At 34.2% G+C, this 22,079-nt stretch overlaps 4 protein-coding genes and 1 long non-coding RNA gene across 9 annotated transcripts; 1 reads left to right on the top strand and 4 right to left on the bottom strand.

Moving 5' to 3' along the window:
- Window positions 1–1,132: 1,132 nt before the first annotated feature.
- LOC8276523 (myb-related protein 2) lies at window positions 1,133–4,162 on the bottom strand. Of its 2 annotated transcripts, XM_002525397.4 has the most exons (7): window positions 3,954–4,161; window positions 3,652–3,869; window positions 3,494–3,570; window positions 2,959–3,016; window positions 2,795–2,879; window positions 2,613–2,682; window positions 1,133–2,244 (listed from the first exon to the last, which is right to left on the bottom strand). In XM_002525397.4, the coding sequence occupies exons 2-7, from the start codon at window positions 3,860–3,862 to the stop codon at window positions 1,486–1,488; spliced, it is 1,260 nt and encodes a 419-aa protein (XP_002525443.2). In that variant the 5' UTR covers window positions 3,863–3,869; window positions 3,954–4,161; the 3' UTR covers window positions 1,133–1,485. The 2 variants fall into 2 exon arrangements, with proteins under 2 accessions (XP_002525443.2, XP_048226202.1); XM_048370245.1 differs by having other exon boundaries at window positions 3,494–3,869; window positions 3,954–4,162.
- Window position 4,163: 1 nt separating this feature from the next.
- LOC125368692 lies at window positions 4,164–5,284 on the top strand. Its single transcript, XR_007214452.1, has 2 exons — window positions 4,164–4,289; window positions 4,452–5,284. It is a non-coding gene; the product is annotated as an uncharacterized LOC125368692 (long non-coding RNA).
- An 8,283-nt stretch (window positions 5,285–13,567) lies between these two features.
- LOC8276522 (NADPH-dependent aldehyde reductase-like protein, chloroplastic) lies at window positions 13,568–15,413 on the bottom strand. Its single transcript, XM_002525396.4, has 2 exons — window positions 14,830–15,413; window positions 13,568–14,159 (listed from the first exon to the last, which is right to left on the bottom strand). Exons 1-2 carry the CDS (start codon window positions 15,225–15,227, stop codon window positions 13,751–13,753), a joined length of 807 nt encoding a protein of 268 aa, XP_002525442.2. The 5' UTR covers window positions 15,228–15,413; the 3' UTR covers window positions 13,568–13,750.
- A 404-nt stretch (window positions 15,414–15,817) lies between these two features.
- On the bottom strand, window positions 15,818–17,149 carry LOC8276521 (NADPH-dependent aldehyde reductase-like protein, chloroplastic). Its single transcript, XM_002525395.4, has 2 exons — window positions 16,996–17,149; window positions 15,818–16,816 (listed from the first exon to the last, which is right to left on the bottom strand). The coding sequence occupies exons 1-2, from the start codon at window positions 17,006–17,008 to the stop codon at window positions 16,017–16,019; spliced, it is 813 nt and encodes a 270-aa protein (XP_002525441.3). The 5' UTR covers window positions 17,009–17,149; the 3' UTR covers window positions 15,818–16,016.
- Window positions 16,584–22,060, bottom strand: LOC8276520 (pentatricopeptide repeat-containing protein At4g13650). Of its 4 annotated transcripts, XM_015723181.2 has the most exons (5): window positions 21,741–22,060; window positions 18,260–21,456; window positions 18,066–18,139; window positions 17,833–17,945; window positions 16,584–16,816 (listed from the first exon to the last, which is right to left on the bottom strand). In XM_015723181.2, the coding sequence occupies exons 1-2, from the start codon at window positions 21,861–21,863 to the stop codon at window positions 18,379–18,381; spliced, it is 3,201 nt and encodes a 1,066-aa protein (XP_015578667.2). In that variant the 5' UTR covers window positions 21,864–22,060; the 3' UTR covers window positions 16,584–16,816; window positions 17,833–17,945; window positions 18,066–18,139; window positions 18,260–18,378. The 4 variants fall into 4 exon arrangements, with proteins under 4 accessions (XP_015578667.2, XP_048236192.1, XP_015578666.2 ...); XM_048380235.1 differs by having other exon boundaries at window positions 18,066–21,456; XM_015723180.2 differs by having other exon boundaries at window positions 17,833–18,139.
- Between the last annotated feature and the right edge of the window lie 19 nt (window positions 22,061–22,079).

Here is a 22,079-nt window from a genome sequence, read left to right as displayed (position 1 = left end):
TAAATTGGATTATGTTGATTATTAATTCAAAAATTAGTAGATTTCAAATTGCGTTGATTTCGGGTTCGAATAATTCCAGATTTTGATTATATTTTATTTTTTACTATTCGAGCTCGGGTTATTTTGGGTTTGGGTCATTCGAATTCTGAATCATTTTGGTCTCGAATTATTTCGAATTTAAGTCATTTTCAGGTTGAAATGATTTTGATTTTGTCGAATCTTTAATCTTGTATTAAAATTTAAATTCAGATAAATTGGGCTTTGAGAGAGTCGAATTGGATTTTCGGATTTGGATAAGAGTATCCCCATCTCTTATACGCAGCTAGCATGGGAATAAAAAAAAAAAAAAAAGATGGTGGTGCCCAACCAGCAGGCCCTTATTACAAGAGCAAGCAAACACATAAAACGAAGGGATAGAAGATAATCCCTCCTTAAAAACATTAACATGCACAATTGGGTCCTCAATTCCTCAAGGACACCTTGTACCTTAATTTACTCGTTTGGAGTTGGAGATCGAACTCGATACTTTGCACTATACCCAATTCAATCTGTTAACTCGATTGGCCAATTCTTAAGTTTGGATCAACAGACATTATGTAGGTTTTCGGTGCTAGATTATATATGCTATAATGTACCTATACCTTGTTTATATACCAGGATCATGTGATTGCCCTATTACCTGAGTGTTCTATGCTTTGTAACTCAATACTTAACATATATAGCTTAGCTCAATTATTAAATGCATTAATAAGTACATATTCTGAACCTGGAAATAGAGCAGTCTCACTTGTCTGTTTTCATGATCTTCCATCTTCTGTTAACCTCTTTTAGATGTTAAAGAAATCGAGTCTTTGTGGTACTGTAAAATTCATCAAAAGAACTTTCTTTTCTTTTATTTTCTTTTCCTTTTCATTTTTTCCGTTGTTTTCATTCTCATATTCCCAATCCTTGAGACCCGGTTTTGAAGTGTTTTTCTTTTTTTGTTTTTTTTTTCCCCTAAAAGATAGGATTACGGTTCTCCTTGTTCAATATCCTTGAATGGGTGTTATCAGTGTTTCATGAGGGTAATGCGAAAGACGAAATTTTGAGGCCTTTAAGCTGAGATTATACATGGACCATGAACTAGGAGTACTTAAATTGAATAGACTGATTTGATTATGATTAAACATTCCAGCAGTGAACTTGAATTTTTCTCCTCTTTTGGATTTCTGGACCCATAATCCATGAACTCTTAATGAGATGTAAGATGGGAAAAGTACATATGCTGGATCGATTTACACTACATGGTTCTAACCGCAGACTACTGCTGTTGGCCCGACTTATTTCATTGAGATCGAATTGATTGTTCCTGGCTGCTTGGCCTGGACGAGAGAGCCGCGGGTTGTCAGTCAGGTTGACCTTCCTCCTGCTCTGATGTAAACTCAGAATTAGATGCCTCATCTTCTGATCTTGTTTCATTTTCTTTTTACCTTTCGGCGAATGATCTCAGTTCCAGCTGAATCCATTCAAGTCAAGTTGTTTGCAACTTGACGCAGCATCGATTTCTTCATGAGAATTCAAATCCAGTTTTGTTGCAAAGTAAGGCAATCTATATCCTTGAGAAACATCTCCTTTTGGTAGTTTAACTGAATCCAAACTCTTGTTAGTCTGTTCAGGAAAACTGTCACCATCATTCCTGTCCTTGTATCTTCCCTCAGAAAAGCTACTAGCGTTCCCATTTTCTCCTTGGAGTCCAACTGTCATGGACAAATCACTGGTGCTTCTTTCTGCAGCAAAATTTCTCCTGGCTGCATTGTTTCCCAATGGGGAAAGAAACATTTTATTATCTTTTAGGTCTTCGCTCCACTTGAGTTCAGTTTGATGTAGCACATGCCCTTCTGTTATGTCTTTCGATTCTAAGAGAGCATTACCATTATAGGGTCTCAGACCCATCCCAGTATTGTGTATTTCTTGTTCCTTTTGGGATCCTTCACAGGAGGTCAGGCAGCTGTCCATTGAACAATCTGTGGGTGGAGCCGTTTGCGTCTGCTGGTGGCAGAGACCTTGCAGTTCTTTCAGCTCTGAAAATGCAGAATTCAGGCATTGAGTGGACACTTTGGAAACTAGCTCGGAGAGTTGAACTTTGGCAGCTTCAAGTCCAATACTACCCAAATTCTGCCTTCCAAGAGTTTCTTGGGCTTTCTCTAATACCGATTGCAGGTATTTCCCTTGAGCCTCTATACGGAGTTGTAAATGTCGCTGCACCTAGTTTAATCCAGAACAAATTATCAGACTGTCTAAAATATTTCGCCAGAAGAGATGCATTAATGAAATTGCATTAAATTTCTGAAAAGAAATTAGTAACTCGAGTATTCTGGAAACAGTAGTTTTGTATCAAGAAAATAGTCAGGTTGTTTCAAAGGATATAAAACACATGCATTGCTACTTCTGCTCCTGCCCGTCGTTGTAAGCTTGAATGTAATAAAACCTTCTCACTTATGAATGTGATGCTTCTTTAGGGATTATGTCTATAGTATCTTTGTTCATTTTAAGTGAAAATCATATAAGCAACACTTCAACTCAGCTTTGTTTATGAATTTTGTTGGCTATCTAATGCATTTTTAGTATTGTACCTCAAGCTGCTCGTGTAACCTTCTTTGCACTTCAATTTGCATCTGCAGTGCTTCACCAATGTGGAGGCCTCTGCACATAGGAATTTCATTTTATATAAGCATAATGTGAAAAGGGTTCGCAATATGAAAAAAAGAAAAAAAAAAAACTTATGTACGAAATAAAGCAGACCGACTCTTCATACTTGTTTGTTTGGGTTCCCATGCTTAAATTGTTTATATGAGTAACATTTGTTTCAGATATTCTGTCACCCACCACAGCACCAGTACCTGTACCGGGTGTTAATATTTGTCAGCAAATAGTTGGAAACATTTGGAGATAAATTTATGATGCTGTGCTCTTGCTTACCAATTTTGTTGCTCCCACTATTAGCTTGCCCATGAAGATTCTTGCTCAGCCTGTATTTCTGCCGACCCAAAGATAAAGTTAGCATTTTCTATTTGTGAACATTAAAGAAGAAGTTAAGTAATAAACAGCCGACCAACCTAGCCTTATTTTAACATAATCAGGAAAAACAAGTGTATTTTTGAATGTTATTTGCACCTCTGGCTCTTTACATGCTCAGGTGTTTTGGGTTCCTTGTAATTACTACTAAAACATCTGAGGCACAAGATTTAGCCTTTTTTTTTTCTTTTATATGATTATTATTTCTGAACCAGACACCATGGATACTTTGAAATACAGGAAAAAAGTGAAATCATCAGGCGGCATTGTTTCCAATCCGATAACAGATTGGCCAATTTTCCTTTTATTTTGTCATGTGATTGGCTGGACGGAAAACTTTTAGGACCTAAATCTTGGAAAAAGAAAACTTTTCAAAGTGCTATCATTTGGTGTTGATAATATTTTTGCATAGATTCTGCAGATAGTAATCATAATTTACCTGAAGATGACTCTTTAGATGATATAAGGTAAGTCCTGGAATCCCCATCAGTTTCATGACTGTTTTTGGAGTAGCTTCTGGAAAGGAAAAGAAAATTGGTTGATTATACAGAAGTATAATACTTTGCTGCTGTATTTTGAATTTCTTTGTATACTCACTGTCTGCCCCTCCAAGCTGATTGACTGCTTCTATAAAATGCTCGTGCAGGTCTGAAGTCCATTTTAGTCTAGGCTTTGCATCTGTTGAGAGGACAAGTCCAGAATCTCCAGGGCCATTACCACCTTGCAGGAACAAGTGTCTTTCAGGAGGGATTGACATTCTTGAAGAGGAGTGGACGCTCTTTCCTTGATGTTGATGATGATGGTACATCTTATATCTTTCAAAACCCAATTTAAGTTTAGTTTGCTGTGGAAGAATAAACAATGTAAATATTGTGGTCAAGATCAGTGTTCTCTTTTACCTGGTGCCTTGTTTTTTTTCTTTAACTTTCTCTTGATCCAGTCGGTTACTCGCTCAAATGTAGAACTTGATTATGCAATGTTTCTTCAGGGACGATCCTGTGCGGGGATACGTCTAAGCGAGAATTTCTTCAACTGCTTCTTGCTATCTCTTTTCTCCTTAGGCTTGATGCTCACAAACCAAACATCTGCTCAAGCTGGCTTTTTATAAAGCCAACTGAGGTGTGTGAAGGGTAGTGAAGCATAGAATCTTGGGTAGAGTTGATGGAAGACCTGACCCAATCCGATATTCACAGTGACTTGAAAAGTGATATTGCTTCTTCCTACTTTGTTTAATTGTGGGCCTCTCCTCTTAACTCCACTTTCTATTGTAAATGCTATATCTATTTTAATCCTGCTCCACATTAACTCTCTGAAACACAATCACGCCTTGCATTAGATACCAGAATTGATCCACTCCAGTTTCTTTTTCTTTATTTATTTTTTTCTTTGTTTTTTAGGTTGTGCGCATTCTGATTTGTCCGTCTAGCAAAAGCAAGAATCTTATTCCAGGATATGAGAGGAATTTTTCTGACTTGGATTAGGGGAATCCACTATCTCTGTTGTGTTGAGAGACCTTCTTCGCCCTCATTCTCATGGAAGATTCTCAGATTTTATTACACTGGTGTTCCTCACTTGTCAATGTTCATAGTGAAAACTAATCATGTTTTATAATTGGGATTTATTTGAATGTTAATATACCCACAGGTAGCAGATGGGGACATGAAAACATTGTTTTAACTGGTTATATTTGGAGAATGTAGAAGAAGATTCTGTTGACTGGAGCACCTGGAAACTTTGGAATTAGATACAATTACAAACAAGGGGAAAAAATAATATGGTGGCAAGATGCCTGTCCTTGGACATTGTTTGAAGGCAAGGAATGGAATAAGGAATACATTCTCTTTTGTCTCCTTCAGTAAGTTTGGTACTTATTCAGGCCAGATAGTATAAAATAGAAAGAAGAGGGGCCCAATTCTTTTTTCATCTTCAATTGGCACAAGACAGCCGGCGCTGCACCGACGAATCCTAAGTGTCTGGGACCCAATGAGAAGGAGAAGGAGAGGGAGAAAAAATAAAAAAATAAAAAAAAGGGAAAAAAGAAAAAGGATCGTACTTGCTTCCATACTTACATTTGATGAAGGACATGAAAATTCTCTCCCTGGAGACGACCACCTGCCCTTGACTCCTGCTTCTATTGGCCCGATTCTCTTGTATGAATCTATACATACTAGACCATAGTTTTTCTATTTTATTTTACTTTAGTTCATTTCCATTTTATCTTTAAAGGCAATGATGTGTTTATTATAACTTGTCACTGAATCCTCATGCATGCTTTTTCCTGATAATTTGCATGGATTTGCACCAACAACAGGCAGAACATAATACAGAATTCAGACACTCGTATTTGCACATTCACTCGTGCAGATACATTAGTTACCTGCATGCATGGTGCTCAGTAAACTGAAATCTCGAATTTCATCACAAGTATTTTACTCTGTTCTTACTCTTAGGTCTTAGGTTCTTGGAGATGGAATACATAAAAAAATTAATATGATATATATTCTCTAGATTTGCATTATTGAAAGCAATGCATGTGTCAACTGCATGTTCTTGATGCTTATGCTGCTGTATTGAATTTCAATGAAGGATTTGTTCTTGAGGTGATCATCAGGAATTATACTCTTTACGTATTTTTAAAATATTGAGAATATTATCTACATGATCAACAGCTAATGCAGAATAAACTCGTGTATTAAGAAGAAGAAAAATCTGCCAACTTACATTAAACCCACACGACACAGAATTTAAATAATTTTTTTGACCAAATGAGGACATATTTGATTATATGCGGATACCCATTTTAATGAGTGCATTAGAAACTTATCTAATTTTCATTTTTTTCTTTAAAAAAAAAAAAAGAAAAAGAAAAAACGTTTCACAACTTGGCAGAAATAGTAAGAACTCATTGAACAATCAGAGTGAAAAAGGAAATCCTTTTATTTTTGTAATAGGTCTAAATAGAATTCCTATTCTTTGAATAAAATCCTAGTTCCATTTTGCCTTTTTAGGAAGATCATTTTGATATGATTTGTCAGAATATTTTATGCAGTTTGGGAGAATCTATGGAAAAGCTTTTAGGTAAAGTATTAAAGTGGAATTCCTAAATAGTTTGCAGGCATGTGGATGGGAATAAATTGCAAGAGGGCATGATAGGGTCCCTTTGCAAGTTACAAAATTAAATTGCTCACACTACATGAACCAAATATTACCACTTGTTAGTTCTCTTAGAATAAGTGAATTTTTAATATTTTTATGTTTTTATTTAAAAATTTATAATATTTAAAATTAATACGTACCTTTTATATAAAAATACATATTACAATATTTTTATATAAATTAATATAGAATTTTATAATTTCTATTGAATGAATATATCAAGGTATTAAAAAGTCACCGTAATTAAGACATTTTAGAATTCACCAATAGAGTAATTTAGAGTGTGCAAAATAAAATTATTTTAAAAGTTGTAACGCAGCTCAGATTTTGAATGTTTTGATTGTATTTTCTATAATGTTCTTTCCATGACAAGAAACCTGAGGCGGGGGGGGATACTTTCCTTAAGTTTTATTTCGCCTTATTTCACCTACGAAATAGTATGTGTAAACTCCCAAGGTTCCCTTTTGTGATCGTAGAAGACTTGTTTATTTAGGCTAAAATTATAAACAAGACACAATAAATGCTCTAATCTTAGCAATGCGAGGTGGAGGTTTGTTTTAAAAATATTTATAAGTTATTTCATTTTAATTATCTAATTTTAATTTTATAAAAATAAATAAATTGAAGCCTAATTCATATTTAATAATTAAAATAGAATAAATTAAAATTTCATTAGCAGAACACAATATCATCTTCTGTATCGTTATCTCAAAACACCCACTTCAATCAACAATCGAACTATAAAGGGTATGCAAAGTAAACCTTGTTTATTTGTGTTTATTAATGTGTGAAAAAGAAGTTATTAGTATTTTCTTTTTATACCATATGCATGACCACACTTCAGTGCAGACTGATGATAGAGGTCAAAGTATTTCATCAACATTGTAATTCTGAGCATGCGACTATATATATATATATAATTGATTGATGATGGAATTGTATTAATTATTTATGTGTTGAATTATTAAGACATTATAAAGGGTGTATGCCTAGCCGTAAATAGAATAAACATGGGTGGTTTTTAACTTTCATTTCATGTCTCAAGGACTAAATGATCCTTGCAATTAGGTTACATACGTAGTACTCATCTTTCCTCTGATGTTGCCAAAATGCCCTTGTGTTCCTTCTTCACAGCTGCTTTCTCTCTCTCTCTCTCTCTCTCTGTGTGTTTGAGTGCATGCATGATGGGCATGCTTTTGTTTGAACAATACAATAAGAGAATACTTGTGTGTTTTACTTTCCGTTGTTAGCTTCCTCTTTCCAAGGATGATGATATTGATATTCTCCACTTTGGAAGAGGGAGAGAGAGGACTTGAATTTTGTTCTTCCTTGTACTTATGGATTCTTTCATTATTTTTTTAATTTTACTTTTATAAGGACTAGAGGAAGCTCTCAAAAGAGAAACACATCTCACATATATAGAGAATCATGTTAAGGGCTGGTCAATCATAAGTAATAATAATGATATCTATATATGTGTTAGTTGTTCATTTGTTGCATGCATTTTTATTATTATTTTGTTTTTTAATTTTTGTTTTTGACTACTCATGCTGTGGCACTGGATGAAAATAGAAAGTGAGAAATGACCACGGAATGTATTCCTTGTGGACAAATTTATAATAATAATAATAAAGAAAGAAAGAAAGATAATATCAGAGGAAGGAAGAAAAAAGAAAAAAAGAAAGTTGTTATAGATTCTAAAGAATAGGAATGTCAGAATCTAACTCAAAGTAAGGCCAATGAGTCATATTCTCAAGTCAAGAATTTTGTTATTCCTTTCTACCCAAAGCCACAAAAAATGGGTTCCCCACCCTCTCTTATCTTCTCCTTTTCTTTTCCCCTTTAGCTAATATAGTTAGATGCTCTTCAGACATTCATCATTAGTGTTGTGTCCTTATAAGTTGAGAATATTTTCCATGTTTAGAGATTGCTTAGGTTTTTATTTGGAGATAAAGCTTGCATAAGTACCATTTTGCAACTCTCTTCTGGCACTGAATAGCCTGTCTGGAACAACCAGTATTCTGTTTGTAGCCCCTGTGTTTATCTTGTTTTCGCTGTCTTTCCCACTTGGGGAATTCAAGTTCTGCAATTTCTGTCCCTGCAGCATGCTTTAAACATCAAGTGCCAGCTATTTCCGAGCCTGTGGACTGTGGTGTGGGTGTATATGATCATCCCATATCTGAATATTATATGTTGTCAGTGAACAGTTCAGTCTAGAAGGACCACGGGAGATTGATACTGTAGCATGTCTTTGCACATGAATTGCCCATGGGTGGGACAATACATCTAGATGTTAATAAATCGTTTGACCTAAAGTTTTAAATACGATTTGCCTATTCTGGGTCCCAAAATCTATAACAAAAGCTACAACCCAATTCTAATGATAACAGATTAGAGGTTTAGGATTAGAACATTGGGTTTTTATGTAATTGAAAGTTTAATAGTATAAGTTTTATAGTTCATATATGGCTCCTCTGGCATGGAGATGAGCCTTTCCAGTGTTGTGATGATGTTCCTCTTAAGATTTTCATACATGTTTATTTCCTGTCTTGTCGTCATTGTGAACATACTTTAGTGTTTGAATAAGGAGAGATTTTTAGGTTATTTATAGATAAAACTTATTTTGTAGTACATTATGTTGAATTTACATTACATAATTTTTTTATTATCATTAATTATTTATAAGTAAAAGTTTAACATTTAATAAATAATATCACATTTTACTATAAAAATTGATTATGTATATAATTAAGTAGTAGATTGTATTAGTTGGAACCATATAATATAGAAAGAGTAATGCTATAAACCACTCTTAAAACTTTTAGTTATTATAAAAATCATAATTCTACAAGTTTTGAGTTTTAAAATTGTTTTTTAATAAAAAATATAAATTAATGTTCTTTTTAAATAAGGTTGATAAAATTATTTTCGAGTTCTTAAGAATTAAGCAAATTGAAGTAACTATCAGTTTTCAAATTAACCAATTTGACCTTCTCGTTTAATATGAACTTTAAAAAACTGAACAAACCTTACATATTCAAATCAACCCTTATTTAAGAACAAAAGAAGAAGAAGAAGAAAAAAGAAACCCTCTTGTTTATAATCAATTTGATTACTTTGTAAGATTTGTTCTAATGGGTAGTCATACAAATTGTATAAAGAAGACAGTATATGAAATGCAATAGGTGATGGAATTGCAATTAGTATAAGAAGCAAGAACATACAGGTTATTTTAGTACTGCTTATATATTCATATTGTCTGACATGACACAAAAATCATTGGTAGACGATCATGTTTCCTGCTAAAATGAACAAGTGAATATAGATTATGATGGAAGGAATGGTACTACTTATAACAAATAATCTCAACAAAAAGAATAGATTGATGTAATACGATCTTTAAATATGAAACAGTAAAAATGGATGGTTTAAGTAGCATCTTCCTATCATAAATTTTTAAGTGGCAAGACAAAGCAGATACCATATATGTTTAACTTTAAAAGTCAGTCAGATTTGTTTCCATATATAACAATTTTGATATGGAAAAATAATGATGTGCAAAGAATATGATTCCAAAAGTGATAGGTTATGGAGGCTAACCCATCTAATTAATATAGGATTTACCTCTTCTACTTGCCACTTTCCATTCCCTTCTCCTTCTCCTTAATACAATATATATATATATATATATATATATATATATCTAATTATTGAATAAATAATACATATTTTGAGTATTATATTTAAACTTATATATTTTAAATTTAAAAATTAATTTGTACGTCCCATTTATTCAATAATAAATACCCAACATAGTTAAGAAAGAAATATTAAAATGTATAACAGCTCAAAGGAGAAAAAAAAGGATTATAAAAAGAAGAATAATCAATTGATACGATATGATAATTAGAGGATTGTGAGACGAAGTGCATATAAATATGCTGCTTTTGCACTAGTGAATAGCTTTATATGTAAAATGTATTCGAAAGAGATCTTTATGTGGAGCAATTTGGACTTGCGAATTTCCTCAAATTGTCTTTTCTAACAGTCTTTCCTCTTTCTTTTACCTCATTAATTGTAACAAACACAATTAATTAATTTCTCTTTTCTTACTATTAAATCTTATAGCTGACGTAAATATTATAAGTTTTCAGTTATACATTACCAATATTTTTGTACTAATGTATAATTATTGATAATCTTTTGATTCTTTTAAAATATCTTATTTGATTATAAATATATTATATTATATTTAGCTATTATTTTATTTAAATAAACACCTAATATTATTATTTTACTTTAATAATTATAAAAAATGATAATAAATTAGTACAAATATATAATCACTTATCATTTTATTTTGACAAGTACTTAATAATATCACAATATTAATATTATCATTTTATTTAATTAGTATTTAGTATGATAATATAACCACCTAATTTATAATATAGATTACATACTCCAGGTGCGTGATAATCAGCCTTTGAAGTTAGTAACGACACCGTAATGGGTTGCACCAAATTACATACTTCGGATTGATTCTTGCAAAATTACTCTTCATTTTGTATTCTCCATTTCATACTGCGGATCTAATAATTTACCCATTATTCATAACAAGTACATGTTTGGAGAAGATAGTTTTATAATTATTTAATTATATCAACTAATGCATTAACACATCATTAAAAGGTGAAAAAAATTGTTTCAAAATCTGTTTAATTGTTTCACTTTTACCATTAATAATCGGTTTGGCTTGATTCTCATTGAGTCTGAGAAATGAATTCCGTAAAAAAGAATGGGTAAGTAGCCAGAAGTCCGCAGCACAAAAAGTTCAACTCAGTGCAATCTTTCTCTTTTCCTGTAGCTTGTCAAGAATATTTTCCAGGAATCACTGATTTCTTGACCTTCAGTATGTAATTTATGATATCAACAATGATGTAATATGCTGCTTGTAAAATGTTTAACATGCTATACATGTTAAAGAAAATTACACAATTTAACAAAACTCTTAAATGTTTATGATTTTTCGAGTAGCTATTGGTTGATAAATTGATTGTGATTCAGAGATGTTACTATTGCTTTAAATAATTGCAATTTAGGGTTAATAAAACAAGATAGTGTTTTTCAAGTTTTCTCCTTCACTTTTATATTGAGATGGATGGATGGATGGATGAGATTCTAGAAAAGTCATTGTTGTTGGGACCTTATTCTTTCCAGCCTCCATCAAACTAGGGTTCACTTGGATGCACAGTTATTAAAAGCAGGCCCCATTCAAATGTGTGCAGTTTTGATATATATCTCCCAATGTAAAAAAGAATAAAACTTGAAATAGAACATATAGCATATAATTCTTTTCTCATGCATATGCATTTGCCTGCACAGTGCTTTTCCCAGAAAGTAGATTCCATAGAAACAAACACACTTGTGACTACTACTACTACTACTCTCTCTCCTTCTATTTAAAAACATATATACTAATTATATCAATCAAATAACAGCAACTACAGCTATATCTTATAAAGAACTGACTTGCATTATTAACCATGAGCTTGTTCAAAAATACAGCACTAGAAAAGATTCATATCATGCATAAAATAAGTTGCAGATGCTTATCAGTTCTGATTGATTGATTTATTATACCCTTTAAATCAATTAAGGATATGTGGAATAATTATGTTTTTTTTTAAACTTGGGAGTCTTTCTCATTATTACTAATTATTTTGATAGCATAAAAGGAAAAGAAAGAAAGGAAAAATTATCTATCTCTCATTGTATAATATATAGAGCTTATTTTCTGTCACCTTTCAATAAACTAAACTTAAAGATCCCATGTTATAAAGGAATTCTGTGGTTCACTTTTAATTATGTACCTAGGACTGGAAGGCCTTCCTTTATAGAAGTCACCCCTTCCCAAACCATCCATTTCATCTTAACATTCCATATATATAAATAAATATATATATATATATATATATATATATATATATATATATATATATATATGTGCAGTTCCCATTGGCAAGTACTAAGCACATCAAGGGTACTTATGTTCTAACATTGTCTCTCTTTTTTCTTTTTCTTTTTTCCAAAACTTTCTTCAAGAGTCAAGAAGGAGAGGTCTATTTCATGCATATATTCTCACCCATTTTCTTTTGTTGGCAAGTGGAGCTTTGGAGGTGGTGTTGACATAAAAATACTAGAGGCAGTGTACTTAGGCAGGCATTCATTTTATGTTGGTCCAACTGCATCTTCTTGTGATATCTACATCCCTCTATATATCATCCACTACTTTATATTTAAAAAAAGAAGTACGTTTGTGCATGTATAAAGTTCCCAGTTCCATTGTAGTTAAACAAGTAAAAGAGAAATGTAAGTGGAACAAAATAAAATATCATTGGTGTGCTTAACCTTGCCAAGCAAGAATATCCAGGGGACCAAAAGGAAGCTCTTTATGTACATGTGTGTGTCAGGCATCATTAGGTTTCATTTCTTGCTTTCTTCCTTTTTTCTTTTCAGGAAATAAATTCTTATTGCTCATTGGTAATCATACTTGATTTAACCCATTCCATGAAATTGGTTGGATTGGGTTCGTTTCAGAGAAGAGAAGGTAAAACAGGAAATTCAAAATCCTAAATTTAACAATAAAGTGTTGAAAATGATTTCTATCCTATTTTGGACAAATTTTATGTAATTACTAATAAGTAGATAAATTTTATTTATCCAAACCATATTCCTAAATAAGGATTTAATAACTTCAACCGTTTCAAAAGACTCTAAATGAAAGACAAGTAGTAAATAAAATTTTAATCTTAAAACAGAAAAAGAGATACTGGCACAACATTTTTGTTAAATTGATGAAGTAACCACATACAAAGCCAGCATTGAGACATAACTCTTGCAAGAATTTGAGGATCCTTATTCTTTCTGTACAATGTAGCTATTTGGATAAGAGATCCCAATAAAACTAGTGTTGGCCCATATCTGTTGCAATGCTTCCGGAAGCCATCTGCATATTTAAATCTTAATTTTTAATTTATCTTGGTAAATATTTAAATTTTTTTTTATCTCTTAAAACACTTTTAATTTTCGATTTAACCTTAGAGATATTTAAATTTTACTTTTTATGGTATTTAATTATTTATAAGCAGGGAAACGCATTAAATAAAATATTTTTAAATATATATAAAAAAAGAAGTTAATATATCTATTAGAGGACATCTAAAGTTTATAGTGTTAAAAAGATGACCAAATAGACAAAAAATTCTACTTGATATGTTTTCCTGCCTCTGTGGACAAAGAGCATATATGCAGAGAATAGCTATGAAAAGACCCACTTTTCTGGCAATATTTATGATTTGTCTAAACTTTGCATCACAAATTTTATTTTTACTTCCATGAGAGGTTTCTTTAACTAGTAATGATTTAACTTCATTGTAGCCGTTACAGAAACAATATGCACTTTGACTTCATCAGAGAATTGGAAATGTAAAGCGTCATTCTTTCAAACTCCTGGTGTAGCATGCTCGATCTGCGAGTCCTATACATAGCCGCCATTGGCACGAACAACCTGTCCATTAACCCACTCACTAGCATCAGTAGCCAAGAATCCAACTATAGGGGCAACATCCTTGGGTTCACCAAGCCGGCCTAACGGGCATTCTGCTATGTTCCTCTGAATTTGCTCCTCTGTCTTCCCACTAAAATACATATCTGTTGCAATAGGACCTGGTGCAACACAATTTGCTGTAATCCCAGTGCCCTTGAGCTCTTTGGCTAGAATCTTTACCATTGCCTCTACTGCTGCCTTTGAAGCTGCATATGCCCCAAATCCTGGCCTCAATGCACCCACCTGAGATGATGATAGCACAACTATTCGGCCTCCACCCCCACGTTTTAGCCGATTTGCTGCTTCTTTGCAGCACAAGAATGCACCTCTAGTGTTGATACTGAAGATGGGAATATTATTATGGAAGTTAAACAAAAGAATCAAAGTTATCAGAACAAAAAAAAATCAAAAAGTCCAATCTTTATGAAGGCTATAACGATAGATTGGTAGCAAGTGATTGTGCTGCAAATTCAATGTATGATTAAAAATGCTTTAAAGACCAACTCTTCTATATGTCACCACATTCAACATAGTTTACCTTCATCTGACCATTGAAATCTAGAAAGAAAACTAAATTTCCTTCTTTTCCCTAAATCTCGAATGATTAAAATGCAGAGACTTTCTATTAGGGGTGATAATTCTTTTAGCACGAACTACAGTTACTCAGATTTTAATCAATCATCTAAAGGTTAAAGCTACATAAACATTCAAGATCACATAGTTAACCTCAACACAGAAAAAAGTTCATAATTTTAACTTATGACTCGAGCACAAATCTCATCAACAACTGAATCGCCATTCACCAGATAAAACAACTAATTAGATCAGATAACCTTTTTTAAATAAATTTGAGCTTCTTTTAGCCTTTCACATCCTTCCACTTGCAGCATGGTTATTCAAAATAATTTCACATTAAATTTTCATTTCCACTCATGTCTAATCAATCCAAAACAAACACATAATCATCAATCAAACCCACCAAACTGCAAAAAGAAAGGTAAAAGAATTACCTAAAAGTAAGATCAAAACCCTCCAAAGAAGTGTCAGCAATGGAAGGATACTTAGAATCCAAAGTACCAGCAGAGTTAACAAAGACATGAACTTGACACCCAAAAACTCTCTCAGCCTCATCAAATAGAAACTTGACATGGGTTGGATCAGAAACATTGGCTTGAACTGTAATAGCTCTTGGAGAATCCTTCTCAGAAGAAGAATTAACATCTCTAGCCACAAGATCGGCTTGTTCCTTATTGGAAGAGTAGTTAATAACAAGCTTTGCACCCAAGGAAGCCAAATGGAGTGCTATGGCTTTACCGATGCCTCTAGATGAGCCAGTGACTATGGCAACTCGATCTTGGAGAGGGAGAGAAGTTGGGTTTTGTGGGTTGGCACTGGATGCTGCAGCCATGACTGTTGGAGAGTAAAGATACCGTCTTTACAGAGAGAATTTATAGATTAAGTGGTTAAAGCCTCGAAGGTCCAATCTTCTTGCCCAAAAAAGAAAAATTTCCTTTTTCTTCCTTAATTCAGTTTTGATGGCTTGAAACTTCTTTTTAACTTTTTCGGGAAGAAATAAATGAGTTTTTTAATTGATTAGTTACAAAGAGTTTGATTTAGTTCTAATACTTCAGTTAGTTCTTAAGTGAAAGGAAAATTCCCTTTTAACTCTCCTCTAGGCTTCAACTCAATCACAAAGTTTTTATTTTTATAACTCAATGGTAAAGTTTTAAGCAAGAAGTTCTTGTCATTCAGTAATAAATTGTCATCTTGAGTAACAGTTTACTTTTAGAGATGAGTTTCTATTAAAGCACTTGTTTTAGAGTGCATTTCTTTTTGTTTCTGAAAAATAAGTGTCTGTGAATTGTAAATGTGAAGACATTTAATTTAAAGTCACCATTGCAATTTTCAGAAAAACATTAGAATTTTATAAATGACGCCATTGTCTTCTTCTGCATTTCTTCGTTCTACTGCTATCGCCTATTAATTGCAGTCCAATTCTTGCTAAAACTCAAAAGCATTTATATTGATTGGATGCATAAAAACAGGTAATATCATTTCGTCTGGATATTCATTTCTAGAAATAGCTGAGGCCATCACTAAGGAAAAGAAACTGAATCTAAACGTAGAAGTAATGATTTTGAAGAACATATGAGAACAATGCAAGACTCTCGAATCATCAGACAAATTAATTCAGCCTTTAGATTACAAATCCACCATTGACCCTTATGACTTGGCCATTGATCCATTCGCCTGCGTCACTAGCCAAGAATCCCACAATTTCGCTTATATCCTTTGGCTCGCCAAGTCTGCCCAAAGGGCAGGAATCAGCTATTCTCTTGATTGTTTCCTCAGTTTTACCTGCAAAAAACAGCTCTGTAGCTACTGGTCCTGGAGCAACACAATTAGCAGTTATTCCTGTACCCTTTAGCTCCTTGGCTAGTATCTTTGTCATCGTCTCCACTGCGGCCTTGGAGGCAGCGTAAGCTGCATATCCTGGAAAATTTGATCCAACCACAGATGTTGATATCATTATGATTCTTCCACCACCTCCACTAGCCAATCTATTAGCTGCCTCCCGACAGCACAAGAATGCTCCTTTGGCATTGACATTGAAAGTCATATCCCAGTCCTCCACCGTTGTATTGGCCAAAGAAGGGTACTTTGGATCCATAACCCCAGCACAGTTTACAAGGATATGGATTTTTGAACCAAATTCTTGCTCAGTTCTGTCGAAAAGTTGCTTGACTTGATCTGGGTCTGAAACATCAGCTTTGATAACAACTGCATGGGGGTGAGAAGCCGAAGCTGAGGCATTGAGCTCTGATGCAAGGTGATCAGCTTGGGTGGAGCTTGAAGCATAGTTGAGCACAACTTTAGCACCAAGAGAGTGCAGGTGAATGGAAATGGCACGACCAATGCCGCGTGAAGCCCCAGTCACAATGGCTACCCGACTGTTGAGTGGAAGAGAAGAAGATGCTACCTCCCTGGTAATTTCACCTGCCATGACAAAAATTTGAGTGAGTTTGGAGAAACGAGAGAGAGCTAGTTGTTTTGATGTGTTAGAGATGCAATTCAATATCTTCAACTATTTATAGCTGAAGATTGTAAGAGAGGATATCCAGATCTGGAGTATGGGGTTGAATAAAAAAAGTTCAAGAGTGGTTTAAGATTCTGACCATAAACTAGCATAGTCTTCTCTTAGGAAGATGTATCATTCAAGAATTAGACTGTCAGACTTACAATATTGCCCTTTTGATGAATAAAATATTTGCTAAAGTGAGCAACTTGGACACTGCCCCCTCCAAAAGAGAAATATTGAAAGCCAAGTCCGCAGCCATGCTAGATTAAATTCTTATTTATAGCCTACTTTATTGCAAAATAGAAGTGGTTGAATTGCATTTGCATCAATGCCTACGCAAAATGAAAAATATTTTTTATATAATAAAATCAATTGATGCATCATCAGATTCGTCATCATAGCCTCCCTTAGCATTGCATTATTCCATAACAACCCTTAGCCTCCCCTTAGCATTGCATTATTCCATAATAACCCTTCCTCCCCAACCCCCAAAACCCACTATACACACTATAAAAAGTGACAAGAATTCTTTGAAAATGAAGAGATTGTCTTTGTACTGCAGCATGAGCTATAATGAAAAGCCTACATTGCTAGTAAAATATGATTGATCTACAGGCAATATGGTTATGAAGTAATTCTAACAATTTTGGGAGAAAAAAATTAGAACTCCAATGTTATAATAAGCATCAGTTTAATTTTAATTCATTGTCAAATCATACATGCAAACATGCATATTTGAACGCGAGAAAATTGGCTCACATGCAGGAAGACGAACATGAACTGACTCAAATCTTATTTCACTATTTCCATATTGAAGTGAAAATTTTTGAAATATGAAAACAATTACAGACAGGAGAACTGAGCCCAAAGTTCTTTGTATGAAAGTTACTAATCTTAAATCACAGAACATCAAGGAGGGATTTGCAAAGCTTACATTGTCAAGGTCCTGAAATAGAGAGAGAATCCCTCCCAGCTAAGAATCTCTGAAGTCTGGAGTTATCATGTCATTCAAGGTAGAATTATACCTCAGAGAATCAATTTCCAGAACTGAGTTATGAGATAGAGACGAATTACATACTAATACCTTGTATTAGTAAATATGTGCCACTCAAGCTGATGTCTTAGAAGCCAATTGAGATTATCTCTAAACACTACTAATGAGATTACCTGTAATCACTACAGGAACAAACACCACCCTTATACCAACGGGTGAAAGAGCAGACAGCTTGGAGGCGACTTGGCTGTAGGCAACAAACAGCACAAATGAGCTTATCAAAGGAGAAAATTGCCTTCACATGAAAATCTTCCAAACCAATAATCTATTAAAATCTTCCAAATAAAAGAAAAAGAAAAGCAATTACCCTACACTGTCCAACTCCATCAGCTAAAATTACCAACTGGTGCAGATTTCTACGGAATCATAAGGTTTCAGATCCTCTTGAGTTCCTTGTTTCCAGTGATACTCTTTATGCAATTTTGCTTACCAATAATCCGTACATGAACAAATACCACCTTCAAAATGATGAAAACGGTATGCATCTCGTACCACAATTGTCCGATTTGAAATTTTTGATACAAACTTAATCCATGTATGGCAGTCATTACAGACACGGAGATTCTTTATTACACGTATAGGAATTGGATCACTCAAACTAAGTAGTCCAAATGCAATAGCCAATTTCTCACTGTGAATATATACACTTGGGTCCTTCTGCTCCTGCTCTTCATCATTCAACAGGCTGAATCGATCTTGGATGTAACCAATTTCTGCTGCTCGTTTATTCAGATCAGTCAAGAATTCATAAATTTTATCTGCTAGTGGATGGAGCCTATCACCAACAAAAAATGCATAAACTGAGTTCCTAACCTCAATCCAGCTACGACCAGGTTCTTTCTTCACACCCCTGTTTTTCATTACTTTCCTGGTGTGATCCCGACAATCCCATTTCCCAGCCACTGCATACATATTTGATAAAAGAACATAAGATGCTGAATCTTCAGGTTCCAACTCCAGCAGATGTCGAGCAGCAATCTCTCCAACTTCAGTGTCCTTATGAATAGTACAAGCACTTAATAGGGTCCTCCAAACCATTGCATCTGGTTCAATTGGCATCTCATCAATAAATTTTCTTGCACGGCTCAAAAGACCAGCACGGCAGAGAAGATCCACAACACAAGCATAATGTTCTGGCTTAGGCACCAAGCCATGCTCTTTGCTCATGGACTCAAAGTAGGCAAGACCTTCATTCACCAAACCCACATGGCTACAAGCTGATATAACTCCCACAAAAGTGACATGGTTTGGCTTTGCACCAACTTGTTTCATTTTCTGAAAAAGATTTACTGCTTCAATACCACATCCGTGTTGAGAATAGCCTGTGATCATAGCATTCCAAGAAATCTCATTTTTCTCAGGTATCTCAAAAAACTCTCTTTTGGCACCATCAATGCAACCACACTTTGCATATAATGTGATTAAAGCATTAGAAACTTCAATTTCTGAATCAAACCCTGTTTTCATAATCATGGCATGGATCTGCTTCCCTTGTTTTATATTTGCCATATTGGCAGCAGCACTAACTGCAGAGCCAAATGTGAACAAACTAGCTTTTATGTTAGCTCTAGTCATCTGAGCAAAGATCTTCAGTGCTTCCTCACAGTATCCACTTTGTGCAAATCCAGACATCAATGCATTCCATGATATACTATCTTTAGCATCAATTTTTTCAAATGCCAAGTTTGCTTCTTGAATTCTACCACATCTAGCATAAAGGCTAACAAGTGCATTACCAATTGATAGATCTTCCGAGTAACCAGAGATATATGATTGAGCATGAATTTGCTGTCCTTGACTCAGTGCTTGAATACCAGCACATGCACTGATAGCACTCGAAAAACCTATGTTGTCTGATTGGATCCCCCGATTTAGCATTTCGTCAAAAAGATTAAGAGCTTCAGTAAACAAATCATGCTGTGTGTACCCGGCAATCAAAGCCGTCCATGAAACAACATCCTCCTCATTGAGTCTTCTGAGAATTCCTCGAGCAATATCTAGTTTTCCAAGCTTGGCATACATATCTATAAGCACACTACAGACATACACATTAAACTCAAAGCCAGTCTTTATTGCTTGGGAATGGATTTGTTCTCCTAGATCAAGAGCTCCAAATGATGTACAAGTTCTCAAAATACTTGGGTAGGTAAACTGATTAGGTATCAATCCCTCAATCTGCATTTGTCTAAATATACAAAATGACTTGCTTAGGTTATCCAACTGTCCATATGCCACAAGCATCACATTCCATAAAACCACATTTTCTGTTTGTGTGGTGGCAAAAAATTTATGGGCTGTCGTTATATCAGAGCATTTCACATAAAGATCAAGCAGAGAACCTTCAATTATAATATCTAAACACATTCCTGCTTTTATCGCATATGAATGTAGTTGTTCTCCCTTAGAAAGAGACTTGATAGATGCACAAGCACTTAAGAGACTTGCAACTGTAACACAATCTGGTTTAAGGTGATCAAGCTGCATTTTCTTAAACAACTCTAAAGCCCTATCACTACATCCCTGCTGAGAAAGCCCAGAGATTAATGAATTATATGAAACTTCATCTTTACACTTTATTTTGCTGAAAACTTGTTGAGCAGATATGAAGTTCCCTAAGCGAGAATACAATGTCACTAGAGCATTGCACACATACGTCTCCAGAAAAAAACCACACTTGAAAACTAGAGCATGAAGCTGCTCACCAATATCAAACAACTCTATTTTGGCACAAGCACTTAAAACACTTGAAAATACATAGGGAGTAGGGGATAGTCCTGATATATGCATTTCACAGAATAGGCGAATAGCTTCTTCTCCAAATCCATTCTGTGAATAACTGGAGATCACAGCCACCCAAGAAACACTATCTTTCATGCACAACTCATCAAACACCTTTCTAGCAGAACGTATAAACCCATTTTTGGCATACAAATCGATTAAAGGATTACACGCAATGGAACTAGTTCCAAGCCCACGTGAAATAATGCTAGCATGAATCTGCTCAACATAGTAAAATGCAACATTACCACTTCCATAAGCCCTTAAAACACTGGCAACTGTAACTTCATTTGGATTTACATTTTCCTCAACCATTTGCGCAAAGAGACCCAACACTCTGTTACTCGTTTTATTTGCAACAAGACCAGACAATACCTTATTCCAAGTCATCAAACTTCTACTAGGCATATCATCAAAAACCTTAACTACACTGTTCAAATCACCGACTGCAAAATAAAATTCAATAAGCTTGTCACACAAAACACTTTCTTTATCAAAACCTATCTTCAAAATCTTGGAATGAAGCTTTTTGCAATCTAAAAAAGATGCAGAATTCAAACAGAAATCCAAAAGCCATAGATATGTTTGAGATTTAGCGCGACTTCCACGCTCATCCACCACATGTAGGAAATCAATTCCTCTCGCACTCTCTTCATTTTCTTGATCAGAAATTTCAGCGAATGCATAACAAGCTAAACTCTGTACACCCAAATCCCTTTTAAAACACTGCGAGAAAAGAAAAAAGACAATCATACTTCAGTTTAAAAAAACTAAGAAAGACAAACGGGAACATGAATATATAAACATTTATATATGCAAGGTCAATTTTTAAGTGAAATATGTAAACAAATGAGAACTTAAATGATGGATTCTTGAAAAGATTGTTTGTTTCAATTTACTTAAAATCCCATTTGACTCGGTGAAGGGAAAAACAAAAATGCAATCAATAAAGAGGTTAGAGATGTGATTTTGCAATATGGGTTGTGGTCAAAGTAGAGAAAGATGAATACCTTTTGAAGGTTTTGAGTGAAGATTAGAGTGAATGGAGCTTTGAAATTACGCGGGAAGTAAAAAGGGAAGGATTTTAAGAATGAGCTGCGAAGAGACATGGGGCTAAAGTGAACAAGATTCATGGGTGAGAGAGAACATCAATTATACGCAGAGGAAAACTGAGAGACATAAAACATGAAGGTTGCATTGCTGCTTTTCTGTTTATTATTAATATTATTATTGGTTAGTTAACAAAGTTCTCCATTGCCGAAGATTATCATTCGAGTTTAATTTCAGGACATGTCGTTCGCTGCCTTTCACTCACTGTAAAACGATCCGTCGTAGGTTGTTATATCTAC

Source organism: Ricinus communis, chromosome 10 (genome assembly GCF_019578655.1).
Source record: "Ricinus communis isolate WT05 ecotype wild-type chromosome 10, ASM1957865v1, whole genome shotgun sequence".
NCBI classification, from domain to species: Eukaryota; Viridiplantae; Streptophyta; class Magnoliopsida; order Malpighiales; family Euphorbiaceae; genus Ricinus; species Ricinus communis.
The sequence above is the reverse complement of the archived record's forward strand: the minus strand, read 5'-3'. Positions and strand labels throughout refer to the sequence as shown.

What these genes read in the sequence shown, in the direction of transcription:
- LOC8276523 (XM_048370245.1), bottom strand. Translation starts at nt 3,862, where the DNA reads ATGTACCATCATCATCAACATCAAGGAAAGAGCGTCCACTCCTCTTCA. An exon ending in ATCTAAAGAGTCATCTTCAG is followed by an intron (nt 3,017 to 3,493) that starts GTAAATTATGAT and finishes TTGGGTCGGCAG; the next exon opens with AAATACAGGCTGAGCAAGAA. An exon ending in TAGTGGGAGCAACAAAATTG is followed by an intron (nt 2,880 to 2,958) that starts GTAAGCAAGAGC and finishes CACCCGGTACAG; the next exon opens with GTACTGGTGCTGTGGTGGGT.
- LOC8276522 (XM_002525396.4), bottom strand. Translation starts at nt 15,227, where the DNA reads ATGGCTGCAGCATCCAGTGCCAACCCACAAAACCCAACTTCTCTCCCT. An exon ending in GGTTTTGATCTTACTTTTAG is followed by an intron (nt 14,160 to 14,829) that starts GTAATTCTTTTA and finishes TCCCATCTTCAG; the next exon opens with TATCAACACTAGAGGTGCAT.
- LOC8276520 (XM_048380235.1), bottom strand. Translation starts at nt 21,863, where the DNA reads ATGAATCTTGTTCACTTTAGCCCCATGTCTCTTCGCAGCTCATTCTTA. An exon ending in TCACTCAAAACCTTCAAAAG is followed by an intron (nt 21,457 to 21,740) that starts GTATTCATCTTT and finishes CTTTTCTCGCAG; the next exon opens with TGTTTTAAAAGGGATTTGGG.